The following is a 17,552-nucleotide window of genomic DNA, read 5'->3' as shown; positions in this document are numbered from 1 at the left end:
CACAGACCCACATGGGGCAGACATGTGGGAAATAGGTGCTATGTTAAGATTAATAGAATAACATATGGGGTATGTTTAAGAGATGTGGTGTAATTGTTATACTGTCTTTTTGTGTTCGATGATCTCATGTTGTCATCACGTTCATTTCTTACTAGCGGCGCTGGTTGGCCGCTATTCTTGTATAACTACTAGCTGATGTCCCGACATTGCTTGGGGTATGTATTTGGCTGGTGTTGGCTCCGCCCACTTTTTAACAACCTTAACACACAATTACTCAATGACCTAGTTTGTGAGCTTTGCGGTCTTTTGTTTCATTTCAATGCAAATTATTGATGCCAATCTGATTGGCTGTGTCTCCACCCCCTTTTTTGAATTACGACCCCAGTCACTCAATGGCCAACTGTACCAGGTTTGAGGCTTGTGCCATTAACAGTGCAAGAATGGGAGCTATTAAATATTCCCCTTGAAAATCAATAGGTGAATTTTGATTGGCTTTTGTAGGCTCCACCCACTTTTCTGAATATTAATCCCAGTCACCCAGTGACCAACTATGCAAAGTTTGAGAACCCTACCATTAACAGTGTAAGAATGGCTGCAGTTTACAGTTTCCCAGTGAAATTTGTATTAGTCTCCGCCCACTGATGACCCGGAGTTGCTCGGGTATGTATTTGGCTGGTGTTGGCTGCGCCCACTTTTTCTAACCCAAACACACAATAGCTCAATGACCAAGTTTGTTTAGCTTTGCGGTCTTTGGTATCAATAATTTGCATTGAAATCAATAAAAAAAAAAATCTGATTGGCTGTTTGTGGCTCCACCTCTTTTCTGAATTTGAACCCCAGTTACCCAATGACCAGCTGTACCAGGTTTGAGGCTTGTGCCATTAACAGTGCAAGAATGGCAGCAATGAAATATTCCCCTTGAAAATCAATAGGTGAGTTTTGATTGGCTTTTGAAGGCTCCACCCACTATTCTGAATATTAATCCCAGTCACCCAGTGACCAACTGTGCAAAGTTTGAGAACCCTGCCATTAACAGTGTAAGAATGGCTGCAGTTTACATTTTCGCAGTGAAATTTGTCTCCGCCCACTTTTTGGTTATGGCACACACATAGTACATTACCTGGAATAACATATAGTATCCTATATGTTATTCCAGGTAATGTACTATGTGTGTGCCAAATTTCCAGGGCTGTGGAGTCAGAGTTGGAGTCGAGGAGTCGGGGCAATTTTGGGCATCCGAAGTCGGAGTTGGAGTTTCAGAAACTGAGGAGTCGGAGTCGCATGATTTTTGTACAAAATCCACAGCCCTGTTAAAGTGATCCTTAAAAGAATACTTAAGTCAAAATAAAAAAATGATTTTTACTCACCTGGGGCATCCCTCAGCCCACTGAAGCTGTATGGTGCCCTCGCAGCCTGGCTCCGATCCCCCTGTCCCCGCCGGCGGCTACTTCCGGGTTCGGCGACAGCCGCCGACAGGCTGGGAACGCGAGTGATTCTCCGCGTTCCCAGCCGCTATAATCACCCTCTATGCTGCTATAGCGTATATGTTACACGCTATAGCAACATAGAGGGTGATATAGCGGCTGGGAATCACTCGCGTTCCCAGCCTGTCGGCGGCTGTCGCTGAACCCGGAAGTAGCCGCTGGCGGGGACAGGGGTATCGGAGCCAGGCTGCGAGGGCACCATACAGCTTCAGGGGGCTGAGGGATGCCCCAGGTGAGTAAAAATCATTTTTTATTTTGACTTAACCACCCTGGCGTTCTGATTAAATCGCCAGGGTGGCTGCGGGAGGGTTTTTTTTTAAATAAAAAAAAAACTATTTCATGCAGCCAACTGAAAGTTGGCTGCATGAAAGCCCACTAGAGGGCGCTCCGGAGGCGATCTTCCGATCGCCTCCGGCGCCCAGAATAAACAAGGAAGGCCGCAATGAGCGGCCTTCCTTGTTTTGCTTATATCGTCGCCATAGCGACGAGCGGAGTGACGTCATCGACGTCAGCCGACGTCAGCCGCCTCCGATCCAGCCCTTAGCGCTGGCCGGAACTTTTTGTTCCGGCTACGCTGGACTCAGGCGGCCGGGGGGACCCTCTTTCGCCGCTGCTCGCGGCGGATCGCCGCAGAGCGGCGGCGATCAGGCAGCACACGCGGCTGGCAAAGTGCCGGCTGCGTGTGCTGCTTTTTATTTGATGTAAATCGGCCCAGCAGGGCCTGAGCGGCAGCCTCCGGCGGTGTTGGACGAGCTGAGCTCGTCCAGACCGCTCAGGTGGTTAAGTATTCTTTTAAGTCTAACCATAAAAATGAGATTTACTCACCTGGGGCTTCCCTCAGCCCCCTGCAGCCGATCGATGCCCTCGCAGCCCCGCTCAGATGCTCCTTCACCCGCCGGCGAACACTTCCGGTTTGGCCGTCACTGGCTGACAGGCATGGGAACGAGAGTGATTCTCCGCGTTCCCAGCCATAATTTCGCCCCCTATGCTGCTATTGCGGCCTCAGGAGGCCGGTGGCGGCCAAACCGGAAGTGATCGCCGGAGGGTGCAGGAGCATCTGAGCGGGGCTGCGAGGGCATCGATCGGCTGCCGGGGGCTGAGGGAAGCCCCAGGTGAGTAAATCTCATTTTTTTGGTTAGACTTAAGGATCACTTTAAAGGGATACTGTAGGGGGGTCAGGGGAAAATGAGTTGAACTTACCCGGGGCTTCTAACGGTCCCCCGCAGACATCCTGTCTTGGCGCAGCCACTCACCGATGCTCCGGCCCCGCCTCCGGTTCACTTCTGGAATTTCAGACTTTAAAGTCTGAAAACCATTGCGCCTGCGTTGCCGTGTCCTCGTTCCCGCTGATGTCATCAAGAGCGCACAGCGCAGGCCCAGTATGGTCTGTGTCTGCGCAGTACACTCCTGGTGACATCAGCGGGAGCGAGGACACGGGCGTGCAGGCGCAGTGGTTTTCTGACTTTAAAGTCAGAAATTCCAGAAGTGAACTGGAGGCGGGGCCGGAGCATCGGTGAGTGGCTGCGCCAACACAGGATGTCTGCGGGGGACCGTTAGAAGCCCCGGGTAAGTTCAGCTCATTTTCCCCCGACCCCCCTACAGTATCCCTTTAAGTATTAGACTAAGGAGTCGGAGTCTGAGCAGGAAATGCTGTATGGGGAGGGAGGAGGCCATTAGACACCAGATAAGCAATATGGGGTTGGGGATGGTAAAAGTAGCAGCCTGGGTTTCTACACTAGGTTTATACACAAGTCAAACAATTTTTCTGGTGTTTCAAGGAAAACCTTGGTTTATACTCGCATCGGTTTATGTTCTCTGCAATAAAAAGAGCCGAGATAAAAATTGCGTTTTTCTCATAGAAAGTCGAATATTTCTTCAAAGCACATCCGAGGTGAAAATAAACTGATGAGAAAAACAATGCTATCTATTCTTCTCCTATAAAGGACTATTTTTAAATATCCCACAGTTTTATATTGTAATCTAGCTTTACGTTTTTACTGTTTCATTGTCTCTGCTCAATGACACCTTTACTGAAGTATGCTAAGGCTCAAATCTATGAATTATTGACCCTTTTTATCTGTTCCCTGCTCCAGGAAGCCATATACTGACAGGAAAGTATTTTATGGCTGTAATTACTTATCAGTGGAGGGTAATGCTATAGTCTGACCTGGGCCTGACCTGGACAGAACTGTCACTTCCATACCTGACGTTTAACTCTTTCAGGCAGAGAAAGAAAAAAAAAAAAAGGAAAAAAAAAAAAAAAAAGGTAGTTATATATACATAGATATTTGTGCGCTAGGCACTGTACATACACATGTCTATGTCATCATGTCACACGTCACATCTGTTGTCCTTTAATATTGGAAACTTCCCCTAAAATTCCCCTGCAGTGACCTTCCATTCCCACAGCTACGTCAACAACAGTCACACACTAAAGACGGCATGATCTCAGAAAATACTCATTTTTGTTCTTAATTATAGCTAAATTTACCTTAGAGTCATTTTCATTAGATAAGATAATTTGGTTAGTTGAACCACAATCCACAACGATGGACGATGGATTCCTTCATCTTACTGTCAGGTTAGATTTGCGTATCCACTTTAATGTTGCCTGACGGGGAACAGAGAAAAAAGCACTTACAGATGCACTGAACGTTGGCGTGTCTAACAATCCCTGCAGGCCTTGTTCCCGCTACAGTACGTGTAGAGGTCGCTCTGGGTGGGTCTGCAGATGGCAGACTAGAGGTGACCAATTCATCTAGCGATGATGGGCAGATCGACCAAGAGACAGATCTCTCTCTGATCAAATCTGATTGGAGAGAGATCTGTCAGCTGCCCGTACACCGCAGACTGAGTCCCAATGGATTTTAGCATGAAAACTCAGGGGAATCGGCCTTGTGACGCCCCATCCACCGCCCCCCCCACCCCACGCTGCCCTCCCCACCCCCCTCCAATGTGCCCCTTGCAGTATATTTTACATGTCAATGTCCTCCGCTGGCTTCATGCTCCGCCCTCATACACGTGCCCCAAGTGGTTGCCTGCATAACGTGGGCGCTTGTGTGATGTCATACATGTCTATGTATACGCTGGCAACCCGATGAGGCGCGTGTATGTGGATTGAGGACAGAGCATGGAGCTTGCGGCGGACACAACAGGCAAAGTATACTGCATGGTAGGACTGAACGATTTTAGGAGAATATTGAATTGAGTGATTTCTGTCCGAAATTGCGATTTCGATTCACGAATTCCTTGAAATCAAGCATTTTTCCCCCTTTGTGCCAGTTTGTTCCCTGTCTCTCTTTGTGCACCCTCTGTGTCCTCATTGTCTTTCTCTGTGCCTCTATGGGAGTCTCTCTTTGTGCTCTGGGTCCCTCTCTGTGGCCCCCTCTGGGTCCCTCTCTGTGGCCCCCTCTGGGTCCCTCTCTGTGGCCCCCTCTGGGTCCCTCTCTGTGGCCCCCTCTGGGTCCCTCTCTGTGGCCCCCTCTGGGTCCCTCTCTGTGGCCCCCTCTGGGTCCCTCTCTGTGGCCCCCTCTGGGTCCCTCTCTGTGGCCCCCTCTGGGTCTCTCTCTGTGGCCCCCTCTGGGTCTCTCTCTGTGGCCCCCTCTGGGTCTCTCTCTGTGGCCCCCTCTGGGTCTCTCTCTGTGGCCCCCTCTGGGTCTCTCTCTGTGGCCCCCTCTGGGTCTCTCTCTGTGGCCCCCTCTGAGTCTCTCTCTGTGGCCCCCTCTGGGTCTCTCTCTGTGGCCCCCTCTGGGTCTCTCTCTGTGGCCCCCTCTGGGTCTCTCTCTATGGCCCCTCTATCCCTAAAGCTGCGGCAGTGCTGGACATACCTTCCAGCATGAGTCCAGCGATGCCCGTCTATCCTCTTCGACTCCTGCAGCCTCTAATGCACGGCATACTTCCTGTATGCCATGTGACACACAGGAACCAGGAAGCATGCTGTGCACAAGAGCCGGCGATAGAGGACAGACAGTGTTGGACTCGCATGGAAGGTAAAGCCCACGCTGCTGCGAGCCGCACGTGCCAGGAGTTGGGGGAAGTTTGAAACCACTTCTTCAAACTTTCCCCCATGCAGAATGATGTGATCGCAATTTCGGTTTAAATTCGATTTATCTTTCAGGCCTACTGCATAGGGCACCGGGCAGTACATTTTACCCTAGGGGGACAGCGCCATGGGTTCTACAATCATTTCCTCAGTTGCGATTTTTACGATCAAATTGTACAGAAAACCACGCAGTAAGTGGAGAAAATTGTATGAAGTTTCTGTGGTCGATTGGAATAGAAAATTTAGTTGATCAGATACGATCGCAAATTCCAACTTTCAGAAGAGAGGAAGAGCCATGATTTTGCGGTTTGTGCGAACAACTCATAATTACCTTCCGATTACTTTTGATCCTGCAAATCGAATCAAATGATTGCATCCAATGAAAATGTTGTTCTGTTAATAGGCACCATATACAGTCATCACACAGGTTGGGAACCTCTATCCTAGAGGTGACTCTACCAGCGAGCACTGGAGAAGCCTTGGTCTGAGGATGTCTATAGACGCTGTACTTTAGCCATCATATAAGTAATAAGCTGACAAGCACCTACAGCTAAGGTGGCCATGCATCAAAGACTTGGCAGCCGATCGACTATTCAATTATTATAATCGAATCAGATGAAAATCGGTGTCGCCAAGAGCATGCCCGATCGGCGATGCAACCAATGTTGGGCCGAAATTGGTTGCATGTGTTGATCGCACATGCTGCAAGATGTGGGGTAGACATGCTTGATTTGGTGCGCAGCGGTGATGGCGTGCGATATCAGGACAAGCAACAAACACGCTCCGGGCTCTATCTTCATACACACGCCCCACGTGGTTGCCGGGGTAACGTGGACGCGTGTGTGAAGTCACTCATTTTACATTGGAAGGACAGCACGGGCGGCGGCAAAGCGGAGGATGCGGCGTCACATGGCCGCTTCCTGAGAGATTCCATGGTGAAATCGATCGAGAATCGGCCTGCGGTTTATGGGCAGCCCAATGATCTCTCCAATCATATTCAATCAGAGAGAGATCTGTCTCTTGGTCAATCTGCCCATACATCACCTGATAATTATTCTTTATTTTAACAAAGTATGGAGGTCACAGAGACTTAGAAAAGTCATAAATTGAACATCTTGGGAAGAATAGCGCTGATTCTCAGAAATGTAATCGGCAAACCTTGAAGAGATTGGACAAGTAATTGTTCACCAGAGGAATAATAATCTGAGGCCAGGCCGGAGCCTCACCTGCAGGAAAGAAAGGAAATCATACAACCTTGACAGAACCCGAGATCTTTGACATTGTGCCGGAAATTGCTGTGTCACCGAATGCAAATGCCTGATCTCTGCGGTCAGCTGTTCTGCAGACAGAAGAAAGTGTTCTTCAGAGGGATTAGTGGCGGGAGTCAGCATTGTGTGTGAACACGTCTTCCGCTAGGTCAATGTCGCCAACCCCAGTATGGCAATATAATACCGCCAGTGTCCTGTCGGATTGCCGAAACTTCCCAAATTCTTCAAAACCTATTTGACTGCTAGATATTTGCCTACTCACACACAAAAGTCAATCGTTCTCTTCTGCGTACAGCGAAGGCTTAAGCTGCATAGGCGCACTCAAGTAATGTCATTAGTGATCATTTTGGTTGATGGTTTAAAGGACAACTGAAGTCAGAAGAATATGAAGGCTGCCATATGTATTTCCTTTTAAACAATACCAGTTGCCTGGCAGTCCTGTTGATCTATTTGGCTACAGTAGTGTCTACGTGGCGGTGGTGAACATAGGACAGATAATGGATGTACACATGGGGGGGGGGGCACATTTATACACTAGGGGGAACAACGACAAGGGTTTCGTCCTGTTCGTCGCTCGTCCCGATATTGCTCACCATTATTGTCGCGCACTAGATCAACCATGACAGCCCGACACTTGCAGCATGTCCAATCGATACATGCGAACAAAATCTACCAGAAATTGGTTGCATCATCAATTGAGCATACTATTTTTATTCGACTCAATATTAATTGTCAAATTGGAAGTTGAGCAGAGTATGGCCACTTTTAGAGGTTGTGCTGGGAAGACTGAGGAGGGCATTTTGGATTAGATTCCTTTTTTGATACCCTTTCATGGTTGTTCTTCTTTTCCTATGGAAACTGAGAATCTTACAGTACTGTAAGACAAGACTGAGGTGAGGGGAGGTGAGAGACACTGGGGCACATGGCGACAGGAATCAGACCGGGCGGGGCCAGCTATGGTTAGAAGCTAATGTTCTCTGAAGAAGACTGTGGAGAAGCAGATCTGAGTGATGGGCGTGTGGCCTGCTCTCTACGCCATCACACAACGCATTTCACTGATTGCCATCAGCCTCTGTGGGTTTTTCATGTGATTTTAGAGAGCGGACCTCCACATGTGACGTTAGCAGCTGGAACAACAATGCCACAGTTTACGTGCGTAACACAACCCATCACAAGGAGGTCATGTCTAGTCTGGGACAAATAAGCTCACTTTGATGGGGAACATAATAATCCCATTACTGTGTGGAACTAAAGCGTGCTACAGCCATATACTGTTATTAATCGTATTATTATAGATTCACATACAGAAGCTCCATCATCTATCATGGCTCCATATGGCGGAGAACTGGTGCCTACTGTGAGAGACAGGAAAAGGAAAGAATGTTTCCTGTTAAAGAGAACCAGAGGCATAATAAAATAAAAATATATAAAAAATACATAAATAAATCAAACAAAAGGAGAGAGAAGCCTCTAGATCCTCCCACGCTGTGCTCAGGATCCTCCCATGCTGCCTTCTGGATCCTCCTCCGCTGTCCTCTGTATCCCCCACCCCACTGCCCTCTGGATCCTCCTCCGCTGTCCTCTGTATCCCCCACCCCACTGCCCTCTGGATCCTCCTCTGCTGTCCTCTGTATCCCCCACCCCACTGCCCTCTGGATCCTCCCATGCTGTCCTCTGTATCCCCCACTCCACTGCCCTCTGGATCCTCCCCCACTACCATCTGGATCCTCCCCCACTACCCTCTGGATCCTCCCACGCAGTGCTCTGGATCCTCCCGTGCTGCCCTCTGGATCCAGCCCCGCTGCTGCTCGTCTAACAGCAGTGGGGGAGCAGTGTAATTTTATCTCTCAGCAGTGTCAGCTGGCTGCCTCGACAAAGAACCTAATTTGTAAACACAGAATGTTAACCCTATGTCCACTTCTGTGAAAGCAGGAAATATACACACTGCTGAGTCATTGCAGGATTTGTATCTTCAACCACTTCAGGACTCAGCCTTTACCCCCCCCCTTATGGACCAGCGCTGATTTAGAAGATCCGTGCTGGGTGGGCTCTACAGCCCCCAGCACAGATCAAATAGCAGGCAGAGTGACCAGATCGCCCCCCTTTTCTCCCCACTAGGGGGATGATGTGCTGGGGGGGTCTGATCGCTCCTGCCTGCGTGTGGCTGGCAGGGGGGGCACCTCAAAGCCCCCTCCACCGCAGGATTCCCCCTCTCCCTCTCCTCCCTCCCTGCCCCGGAGATCGGAGGCTGCACAGGAACGGATCTGTCCTGTGCAGCCTCTAACAGGCTCCTGCCTGTCATGTGACAGCGATCCCCGGCAGCTGATTGGCCGGGGATCGCTGATCTAGTACAACGCTGCTGCTATAGCAGCGTTGTAAAAATGTAAACAAAGCGGATTATTTCCGCTTGTGTTTACATTTAGCCTGCGAGCCGCGATCGGCGGCCCGCAGGCTATTCACGGAGCCCCCCGCTGTGAATTGACAGGAAGCAGCCGCTCCCGCGAGCGACTGTTTCCTGATTAATTAGCCTGCAGCCGGCGACGCAGATGTGCGTCGCTGGTCCTGCAGCTGCCACTTTGCCGAATGCGCGGTCGGTAAGTGGTTAAAGGTTATTGTGCTGTTGCATTTCTTTTAGAGCAAAGAGGACATTCTGAGTTTAGGTCCGCTTTGGCAGGGCTTTTCTCTGAAAGTGTTGCGTGCGGCTGCACAACAAACTTGTGTGTAAATCCCCATCTTGCTGCAGTGCAAATTAAGCCTGGCAACTCAATGTTATGAGCCCTGATTTACTGATCTGATTGTAAGAGATTAGATTTATCCCTCCAAATCATCTAATCTGCTAAATGAGAGGCAGCCGAGCAGCAGCTGTCGGAGCGATGGCAATACCACTCAACAGATTCCGCTAAGATGCTGAACTCAGCAGAATTCTGCATGGAAGGACATTCACTGGTGCAGCCTGGAATCTCAATACAGCAAGGAGGGATGCGATTGGTATCCGCAGCCGAGTCACATGATTACAGGCACCGCCCACCGCATGAGTACGAATTGCAGCGGCACTGCTTTGGTTGGGTGCCGGGTGATGCTGCAAGTAGTAAAACATTAGAAATTTACCGTATTTGCCGCTGCATAAGATGCTCTGGAATGAATATAAGACGCTCCAGAATATAAGATGCAGCGTCAACTTAAAGTAAATCTGAAGCGTAATAAACATAAAAAAAAAAACAGATACTTACCTAAGGAGAGGGAAGGCTCTGGGTCCTATACAGCCTTCCTGTTCTCCTCACGGTCCCCTCGTTCCCCCGCAGGCTCCTCTTGTTAAAGCTCCCGCTACAGGAGGTTTTCACCAGTCTTTGGTAACCCGAGTGCTCCCGAAGACTTCCGAAGCCCAACCGCAGTGGAAGAGAGCAGTGTCTGACCCATCGGACATACTGCTAACAGGGGAGCCAGTGCAGGAACGACGGGACAAGGAGAGGAATGAGAAGGCTCTATAGGACCCAGAGCCTTAACTCTCCTTAGGCAAAGTATCTTTTTTTTGTTTTGTTTTCCTTTAGTTATGCTTGAGGCCAGGTTCACAGTGGTCAGTGGCATAACTCATGCGTTATAATGACTGTGATCTGTAATGGAGACTGGCCACAGACTTTAATACAAAGCCTGCATGCAGCCAGTTAGAACAACGCGATCCTTTACTGTGAACAGGCCCAGCGACTGGTATAGGCAGTGAGTTGTGCTGCATAATTTTAGGAGAAAAAGGAGAGCTAGGCGTGTGCATCAATGAATATCACAAAAACATTCATCTATGAAAATATCAAAAAGGAATTTTATTTTTTATAGGCAGTGAGTTAACATGCAGAATTATTCCGAAACGCAACTGACCACTGTGAACAGGGCCTCAGACTCCCTTTAAAAGGTGAAACTAATGTATGAAGTGTGAATCCTCTGCAGGTGTCTTTTCATAATGTTCTAATAGTATGAGGCTAGATTCACAGTGGGACGTTGCGTTTTGATGCGACATTAAAGTCGCAACGCAAAGTTACAATGCAATGCGCCCAAAAAGTCGCAACGCAGCGTTACCATCGCATACAGCAGCGGCGATGGGCACGACTTGTGCTCCATCGTATGCTAACCTGTACCTGGGGGAGTGGGAACGTGCGTTTATTTCCCGACGATGGTCTCTCGGTGTACCTGTGCCACGTTTTGATGTGGCACAGGTACATTGACGACATCTTTATCGTCTGGATAGGCACAGCGGGCGGTCTTCGCTCGTTTGTTGATATTTTGAATTCTAATACAAAAATCTTATGGTTCACAATGTCCTTTGATTCCAGCAGGATCTCTTTTTTTTGGATATTTGGATCACAATTGATGAACAAGGCCGTTTGTCGACGGGCCTATACAGAAAGGACACTGCAACAAATGCCCTTTTACGGGCTGACAGTTTTCACCCTGAACACACCATTAAGGGTATCCCTGTAGGCCAGTACCTCCGGGTGAGGCGCAATGGTTCTTCCCCGCATACTTTCGAGGAGGAAGCTGCCAATCTAAGGTTGCGTTTTAGGGATCATGGTTACCCTGACCATCTACTGCGTAAGGCGTATAAAAGGGCCAGTGCCACTGATCGTGGTGCTCTGGTCTCGGGGACCAGGTCACGGAGGGACGGTGATGATAATGTGCGCTTGTGCTATTCTGCGCAGCACAGGGAAATTATGCGTATTCTTCAACGTCACTGGTACATTTTAACTAATGACCCTAAAATTGAGATGTATGTGACACCTGAACCAAAATGAAGTGGAGGACAGAGAATTCCATTGATCACAGTGGACAAACAGGATGCAGGAGAGGAGAAAGAGATTGGTGAGTAGACTACACCGGAGGTAAGTATGACATGTTTATGTTTATTTTGACTTTTACATTTTCAGTTCAGGTTCTCTTTAAGTTGAATTACGGTATGCCTCTTTTCCATGAGCAGTTGAACTATGTGCTCAGTAAGCAGTTACCAGGCAGCAGCGAGCAGTTACCAGGCAGCAGCGAGCAGTTACCAGGCAGCAGCGAGCAGTTATGAGAGTCTGAGAGGCATTTCACTGCCTATCAACTGCCTTTGGAAAAGAGGCCTTCCTGAAATAAATAGACTTGTGCATGATATTCTCATTTTCTGAGTGTCACCTGTATATATAGATATATATGTAGCCTGCAGGCATTCCATTGACTGCAACAAGCTTAAGGCGATAGTGTACACAGTGCCCGACAGGTCACACGCAATGTTTGTCACCTAAAGCATTCCTGTTTAACAAGTTCACAGCAGGTCAGCAATGCTGCACTACAAGAGGAGGAGCTGTGACAGGTGTACTTTACATGGACACATTCCAGCTGTCACCCACCTGACCCTGTCCAGATGCAGTGGAGAAAAGGCACAACCAAATACAGAGGTGCTGGAGGGGGTAGGGGTAGGGGTAGGGGACTTGGCAAAATGGTGGCATAAAAATGTTTTTTACAGGAGCACTGGTGAGACCAAGATAAGCAAACCACTGAGATCTTTTCCAATCCAATTTCTGGATCATTTACGTACCCCACAGCACTTACCGTACTTTTTTGCGGTGTGCAGTGGGAGGGGGGGGGGGTGCTAATGGCTAATCCAGAGATTGGCGCAGGGGCATAGATCCAGCAAAAAGTCACAACAAAGCGCAATCACTATTTACAGTAGGGCCCTTTTACAGTTGCAGGTAATTCCTGCTTTGCGCTACCCTATGTTACCACAAGGGGCTGCAAAAGCAATTAAAATCTATGTAGCCCTGTCACCAGACTCTGCCGCTGGCTCATATAATTGACATTTTTTGTGTTGTGGTGGGATGCGACAGGAACATCATTTCCCACCACAATGCATAAACCGTGTTAAACCGGCCTTAAAGAAAACCTGTAACAAGAAAAAGTTCCCCTGGGGGTACTCACCACGGGTGAGGGAAGCCTCCGGATCCTATCGAGGCTTCCCCCATCCTCCTGTCTCCCACGGCGGCGGGGAAAAAGCTCCCCGAACAGCGGGGGATGTAAATATTTACCTTCCCGGCTCCAGCGCAGTATCAGCTCTCTGCCTCGGAGATAGGCGGAAATAGGCAATCGCTGTCAGTCTGTTCTACTGCGCAGGCGCAAGTCTCCTGCACCTGCGTAGTAGAGCGGGCCTGACGGAGAGCAGCTATTTCCGCCTATCTCCATCCTGAGAACCGCAACAGCGCCCCCGCTGGAGCCAGGTAAGGTTAATAAATGTAGCTTGTCGAGCGAGGATTGCGGGACGCTTCGGGGGAGCCAGCGCTGGATTGACTGCAGCTACAGGGATGGGGGAAGCCTCATTGGGAACCTGTGGCTTCCCCCTACCGAGGTAAGTACCCCCCAGGGGAACTTTTTTTTGTTACAGAGTCTCTTTAAGATCTATTAATACTTGGTCACCATACAGGTGAAACTCGAAAAAAATTTGATGAATTACTGAAATTAATGGATTTTTGCACAATATTCTTGTTTTTTCGAGTTTCACCTGTATAGTAGGTGGGTGAGGGGTTGTGGTGTGAATAGCAGGCCCTTTAAATGTCAGTGGAATAGAGGTCAGTGTTGTGTCAGAAGACCTACCAGAGACTAATACCATTTCCCTGATAATTCTCTGATATCACAGTGTATAATATTATCCCAGCCCCCGCTGCCAGAATAAAGAGCTCACCGGAGAGGAATAAATCCACAAGCTGAGCAATAAAACCACACGGAGCAGCTGTCAGACGAGCAGCAACCACATGCCGTGCCGGGGCCAGGCCAGAGCACAATACACGCTCTCACCAATCCCGTGTGTGACCACAGCGCCAGCTGAGCGCTAACAAGGCCAGAGAGGAGAGAGAAAACACCGCCTCACGTCTGTCTCCACACACAAGGCCAGTTCACTCCAATGTGAAATATTATTCCAGAGGAAAGAGAAATATCTATGTTTCAGTATCGGAGAGAACTGCATCCCCCCCATGTGGAGACATCAGTGAGATCTTCCAAAACCCACACTTCAGCCAAATGTACTGGTCAGGAGGAAATAACCCAAGAGACAGCAGGGGATAAAAAAGTTTTAGGCCGGTTTTACACCTGGCCAGCGCGATTGCGTTGCGATGCTCCGCCCCATGGAATCACAACGCAAAAATCGTGATCCATATGAGCCTGCGCATACAGGGTCATATGCACAGCGTCCCCCCCACCACCACCTTGCATGCTGGACAGGAAGTAAGTCACTGGGATTCCCGGCTTCTCTGGCGTATTTGCGTTGCTCCGGGAATGCACGCCACACTGTCGCCTCCAACCTATTAAAAATGTCTGCGTCACCTAAAGACTTCTATGCATTCCATCGCTGCTGTGTCACTGCGGGAGTCAGACAGTAACGCGTCGATGACTTTGTAGCCGGTTATTGGTGGTGCAGTTTAATCTGGTAGAAACATACAGTTATATTTATTTATTTTTTTTCCGCGATAGTGGTCGTTTAACAGGAACAGAAGGCATTTAATAATAATAATAATAATAATCTAAACATTTGCATAGTGCTTTTCCCCTGTGGGACTCAAGGCACTCAAGAGCTGCAGCCACTGGGACGCGCTCGAGAGTCCACCCTGCAGTGTTAGGAAGTCTTGCCTTGAACTCCTCACTGAATAGGTACTGACCCTATAGTCAGGATTCGAACCCTGGTTTCTGGCACAGTCATCAGCTACAAACAGCCACTATGTATGACTGGCTTGCATAGAGAGTGGGGCAGACAGAATACGGAGCTCTCCCCTGGCACACGGCATTCATCACACAGCGGGTCACACATCTGCCAGTCCTGCACCTCCTACAATGAACAATGGCTGCGGCCTCTGCTGGCCCTTTGGTCATGACTGTAATAATAATAATAAGTGCCCCAGCTTTGTCTGCAGTCACCAGGCTGTTCCATGCCAACCAGGGAAGAGATAAAAGGAGCGCACATCTGAGATACGGCTCTCATTCACGGCTAGGCCTCCTGACACTGACTCTACTCTACACCCTGTGTGGTTTTAGAGAGGAGAGCCTGTCTAATTCTACCTCATCTGTGACTAATCACGAGTTGTAATTTGATCTGGCAGCTGTGTCAGCACAGAAATTCGGTCGTCCTTGGCAGACACAACTAATACATTAACCCTTTGTCTGCTTCCATGAACGCAGGAAGTAGACACACTGCAGATTTATTGTAGGAGTTCCGTAAGCTCAATAAATGTTTTTCTTTAAAAGGTTATTATGCTGTTGCTTATCTTTTAGAGCAGAGAGGGAGTTTTGAGTTCAGGTCCACTTTAAAGCGGGATTGTCACCATAAAAATCAAATTTCAACAGAATCTGGTCTGAGTGTATTAAGTGATAAACATGCTAATCCTGCATTCAAAACTTTTTCTGCTGTTATGGTTTGGAGTTATCACATACCTTAGGGGCACTGGCCCTTTAATTACCATTGCCATCGGCTAGCAAAACAGTTGCATGCTGGGGGGGGGGGAGTGAGGGAGGGAAGAGTGAGGGAGGAAATAGCAAGAGGAGAAAACAGAGTGAGGGAGGAAATGATGTCAGGATTAGCTTCATTCAAAGGTAACCAAGATGGAAACTGTATAGAATAGGATTCTTTGCTATTAACTTTACAAAATTCACAGGAATCATTACGTGGACAGTGCAATGCATCTGTTATGTAATGAGAACTAGTATTGATCTACTTATATATGTGTTTTTTATTTCTAGGTTAGCATGGGTGTCACTTGTTCTCTGCGGATTGCGCAGGCGCAGAACTACTGCGCTTGCGCAGTCCGCTCCGGCCCACGTGGTGGTGATCGACGTCATCACCAGGGACCGAGACGGAGCTCCGGCGAACGGCTGCGGGCAGAGGTGCAGCGAGGGAGGTCCTGGGAGCTTGGGGCTGGAGGAAGCTCCCGATAAGTAGCCTTTATTTTCATTTGAAAGCCCGGATAACTCCTTTAAAGAGAACCTGAGGTGGGATTTAATTATGTTAGTGGGGCACAGAGGCTGGTTGTGCACGCTGATTGGAGGGAAGTGACGTGGGCGGGTAGCGCCGATACGGAGGAGGCAGGGGAGCGGCGCTAACAGACAAGCAGAGGTAAACATTGTGCTGGCGACCCGCTGTGTGTCGCCAGCACTGCGGGGGGTATAGCGGCGCGCAGGGGGGTCCTGGAGGCACACCATGGGACAACAGAGGCTGGTGTTAGTGTGCACAACCAGCCTCTGTGCCCCACTAACATAATGAAATCCCATCTCGGGTTCTCTTTAAGACCAGTGCCGGCTTTATTTTGTATTGTGATTACTGTGATTGGCTCAAAGCAATCAGGGGGTCAGGAGCGAATGAAATGACTGAGATAAGCAAGCTCTGCTGTCAGCGAGACATAGCAACGGGGTTGATCAAAATCTACGCCCTGGCAGGAATAACAGGAGACAAACTGGGAGTAGATTTCCATCACTAAAGTGGTATGAAACTTTCTTCTTTGATGTAAAAGATTTTTTACAGCCTAAAGCCCAATCTACACGATACGATTCTTTGTACGATTCGATTACGATTCGATTAAATCCGACATGTCCGATCGGGTTTCGATTCGATGCAATTTGATTTGCCATTGTTTTGCAATTGCAAATCGAACTGGATCGAATCCCAATCGGACATGTCGGATTTAATCGAATCATAAATAGAATCGTAATCGAATCGTACAAAGAATCGTATCGTGTAGATTGGGCTTTAAACTTAAAACAGCCTTCAAACAGTTAAACACAGCACTTTCTTCTTCAGTTGAAAGCTCCACTGAGAATCCTGCTGCATCCGAAGAGGTGATAATATTATCTTTTGTTTGCATTCCTTTGACATCTACAATTAGTGTACAGCCAGCAGTGTGCTGCTGACACTGAACTGCACACAACACATAGTAGAAGCTGAGAGAGCTGAGAAGTGATCACTATAGATTTTAATATATAAATACAGCAGCTGTGCAATAAAATGCAATGGCAGCTTTCAGAGCAGATACACTGTACTGAGGGAACTTGTATTTGTAGACAATAATACTTGTGCACAAAAGCAAATATGATAACTGTAAGAGTAATACTAATATATTATAATATTGAATATTATGTAAGAGTTTAAGCCCTCTTTTAGGTCCGGGTGTGGTTAGTATAAAATCACTAGTAGACCTAAGCCTGTTTAAAAATGGGCTCTAGGTCTGTGTCGGAAGGAGGCCCTCTCCTCTCTCCCTTGTGACCGCCGCTGCACAGTCAGCGCACATGCGTGCGCTCCTGCGTGCCACGCGCATGCACACACGCCACCGTGCGCACACGCCCGCCCTGCTCCCTGTGTCAAGGCTGTCCGTGTGCACATGCGCAGTAGAGCAAAGCACAGACACACACACACACAGGGACGCAGAGACACGGGAATTATTAAATAGGATGTGCAAGAATAAAAAAATGTTTACAAAGCTGCTGCTCTGACCAATGAGAGGTTGAGAAATATTTTTTCTATTTGCAAACATGTAGCCTAGGCCAGGAAGGCGGGAAATAAGAGATCAGCTTTCACAACACAGCGCCGTGCTGTTTCTAGAATGGAGGTGAGGAGAATCCAACCGCGGGTTACATAAAAAAAAAAGTCTACAGAATCTTGGGGGGGAGGGAGATAAGTAAACACTTCCAGTGAGAGGCGTAAATGAGACACTTGAGAATAGCCGGATCTAGCCAGGCATTTATATTTATACCGATCAGCGTTAT

The 17,552-nt window shown here is 48.4% G+C and overlaps 1 protein-coding gene across 3 annotated transcripts in view; it reads right to left on the bottom strand.

Moving 5' to 3' along the window:
• Window positions 1–17,552, bottom strand: part of LOC137562977 (RING finger protein 24) — a 146,732-nt gene that overhangs the window by 103,525 nt on the left and 25,655 nt on the right. Inside the window, exon 2 of one of the 3 annotated variants that reach the window (XM_068274867.1) lies at window positions 3,976–4,095. The exons of the other annotated variants lie outside the window; for them this stretch is intronic. Coding sequence (XP_068130968.1) covers window positions 3,976–3,992 — 17 coding nt within the window. The 5' untranslated portion in view covers window positions 3,993–4,095. The remainder of the gene's footprint in view (window positions 1–3,975; window positions 4,096–17,552) is intronic. 3 annotated transcript variants of the gene reach the window in all.

This window comes from Hyperolius riggenbachi, chromosome 1, assembly GCF_040937935.1.
Source record: "Hyperolius riggenbachi isolate aHypRig1 chromosome 1, aHypRig1.pri, whole genome shotgun sequence".
Lineage (NCBI taxonomy): Eukaryota > Metazoa > Chordata > Amphibia > Anura > Hyperoliidae > Hyperolius > Hyperolius riggenbachi.
This window is presented reverse-complemented; position numbering and strand designations above follow the sequence as displayed.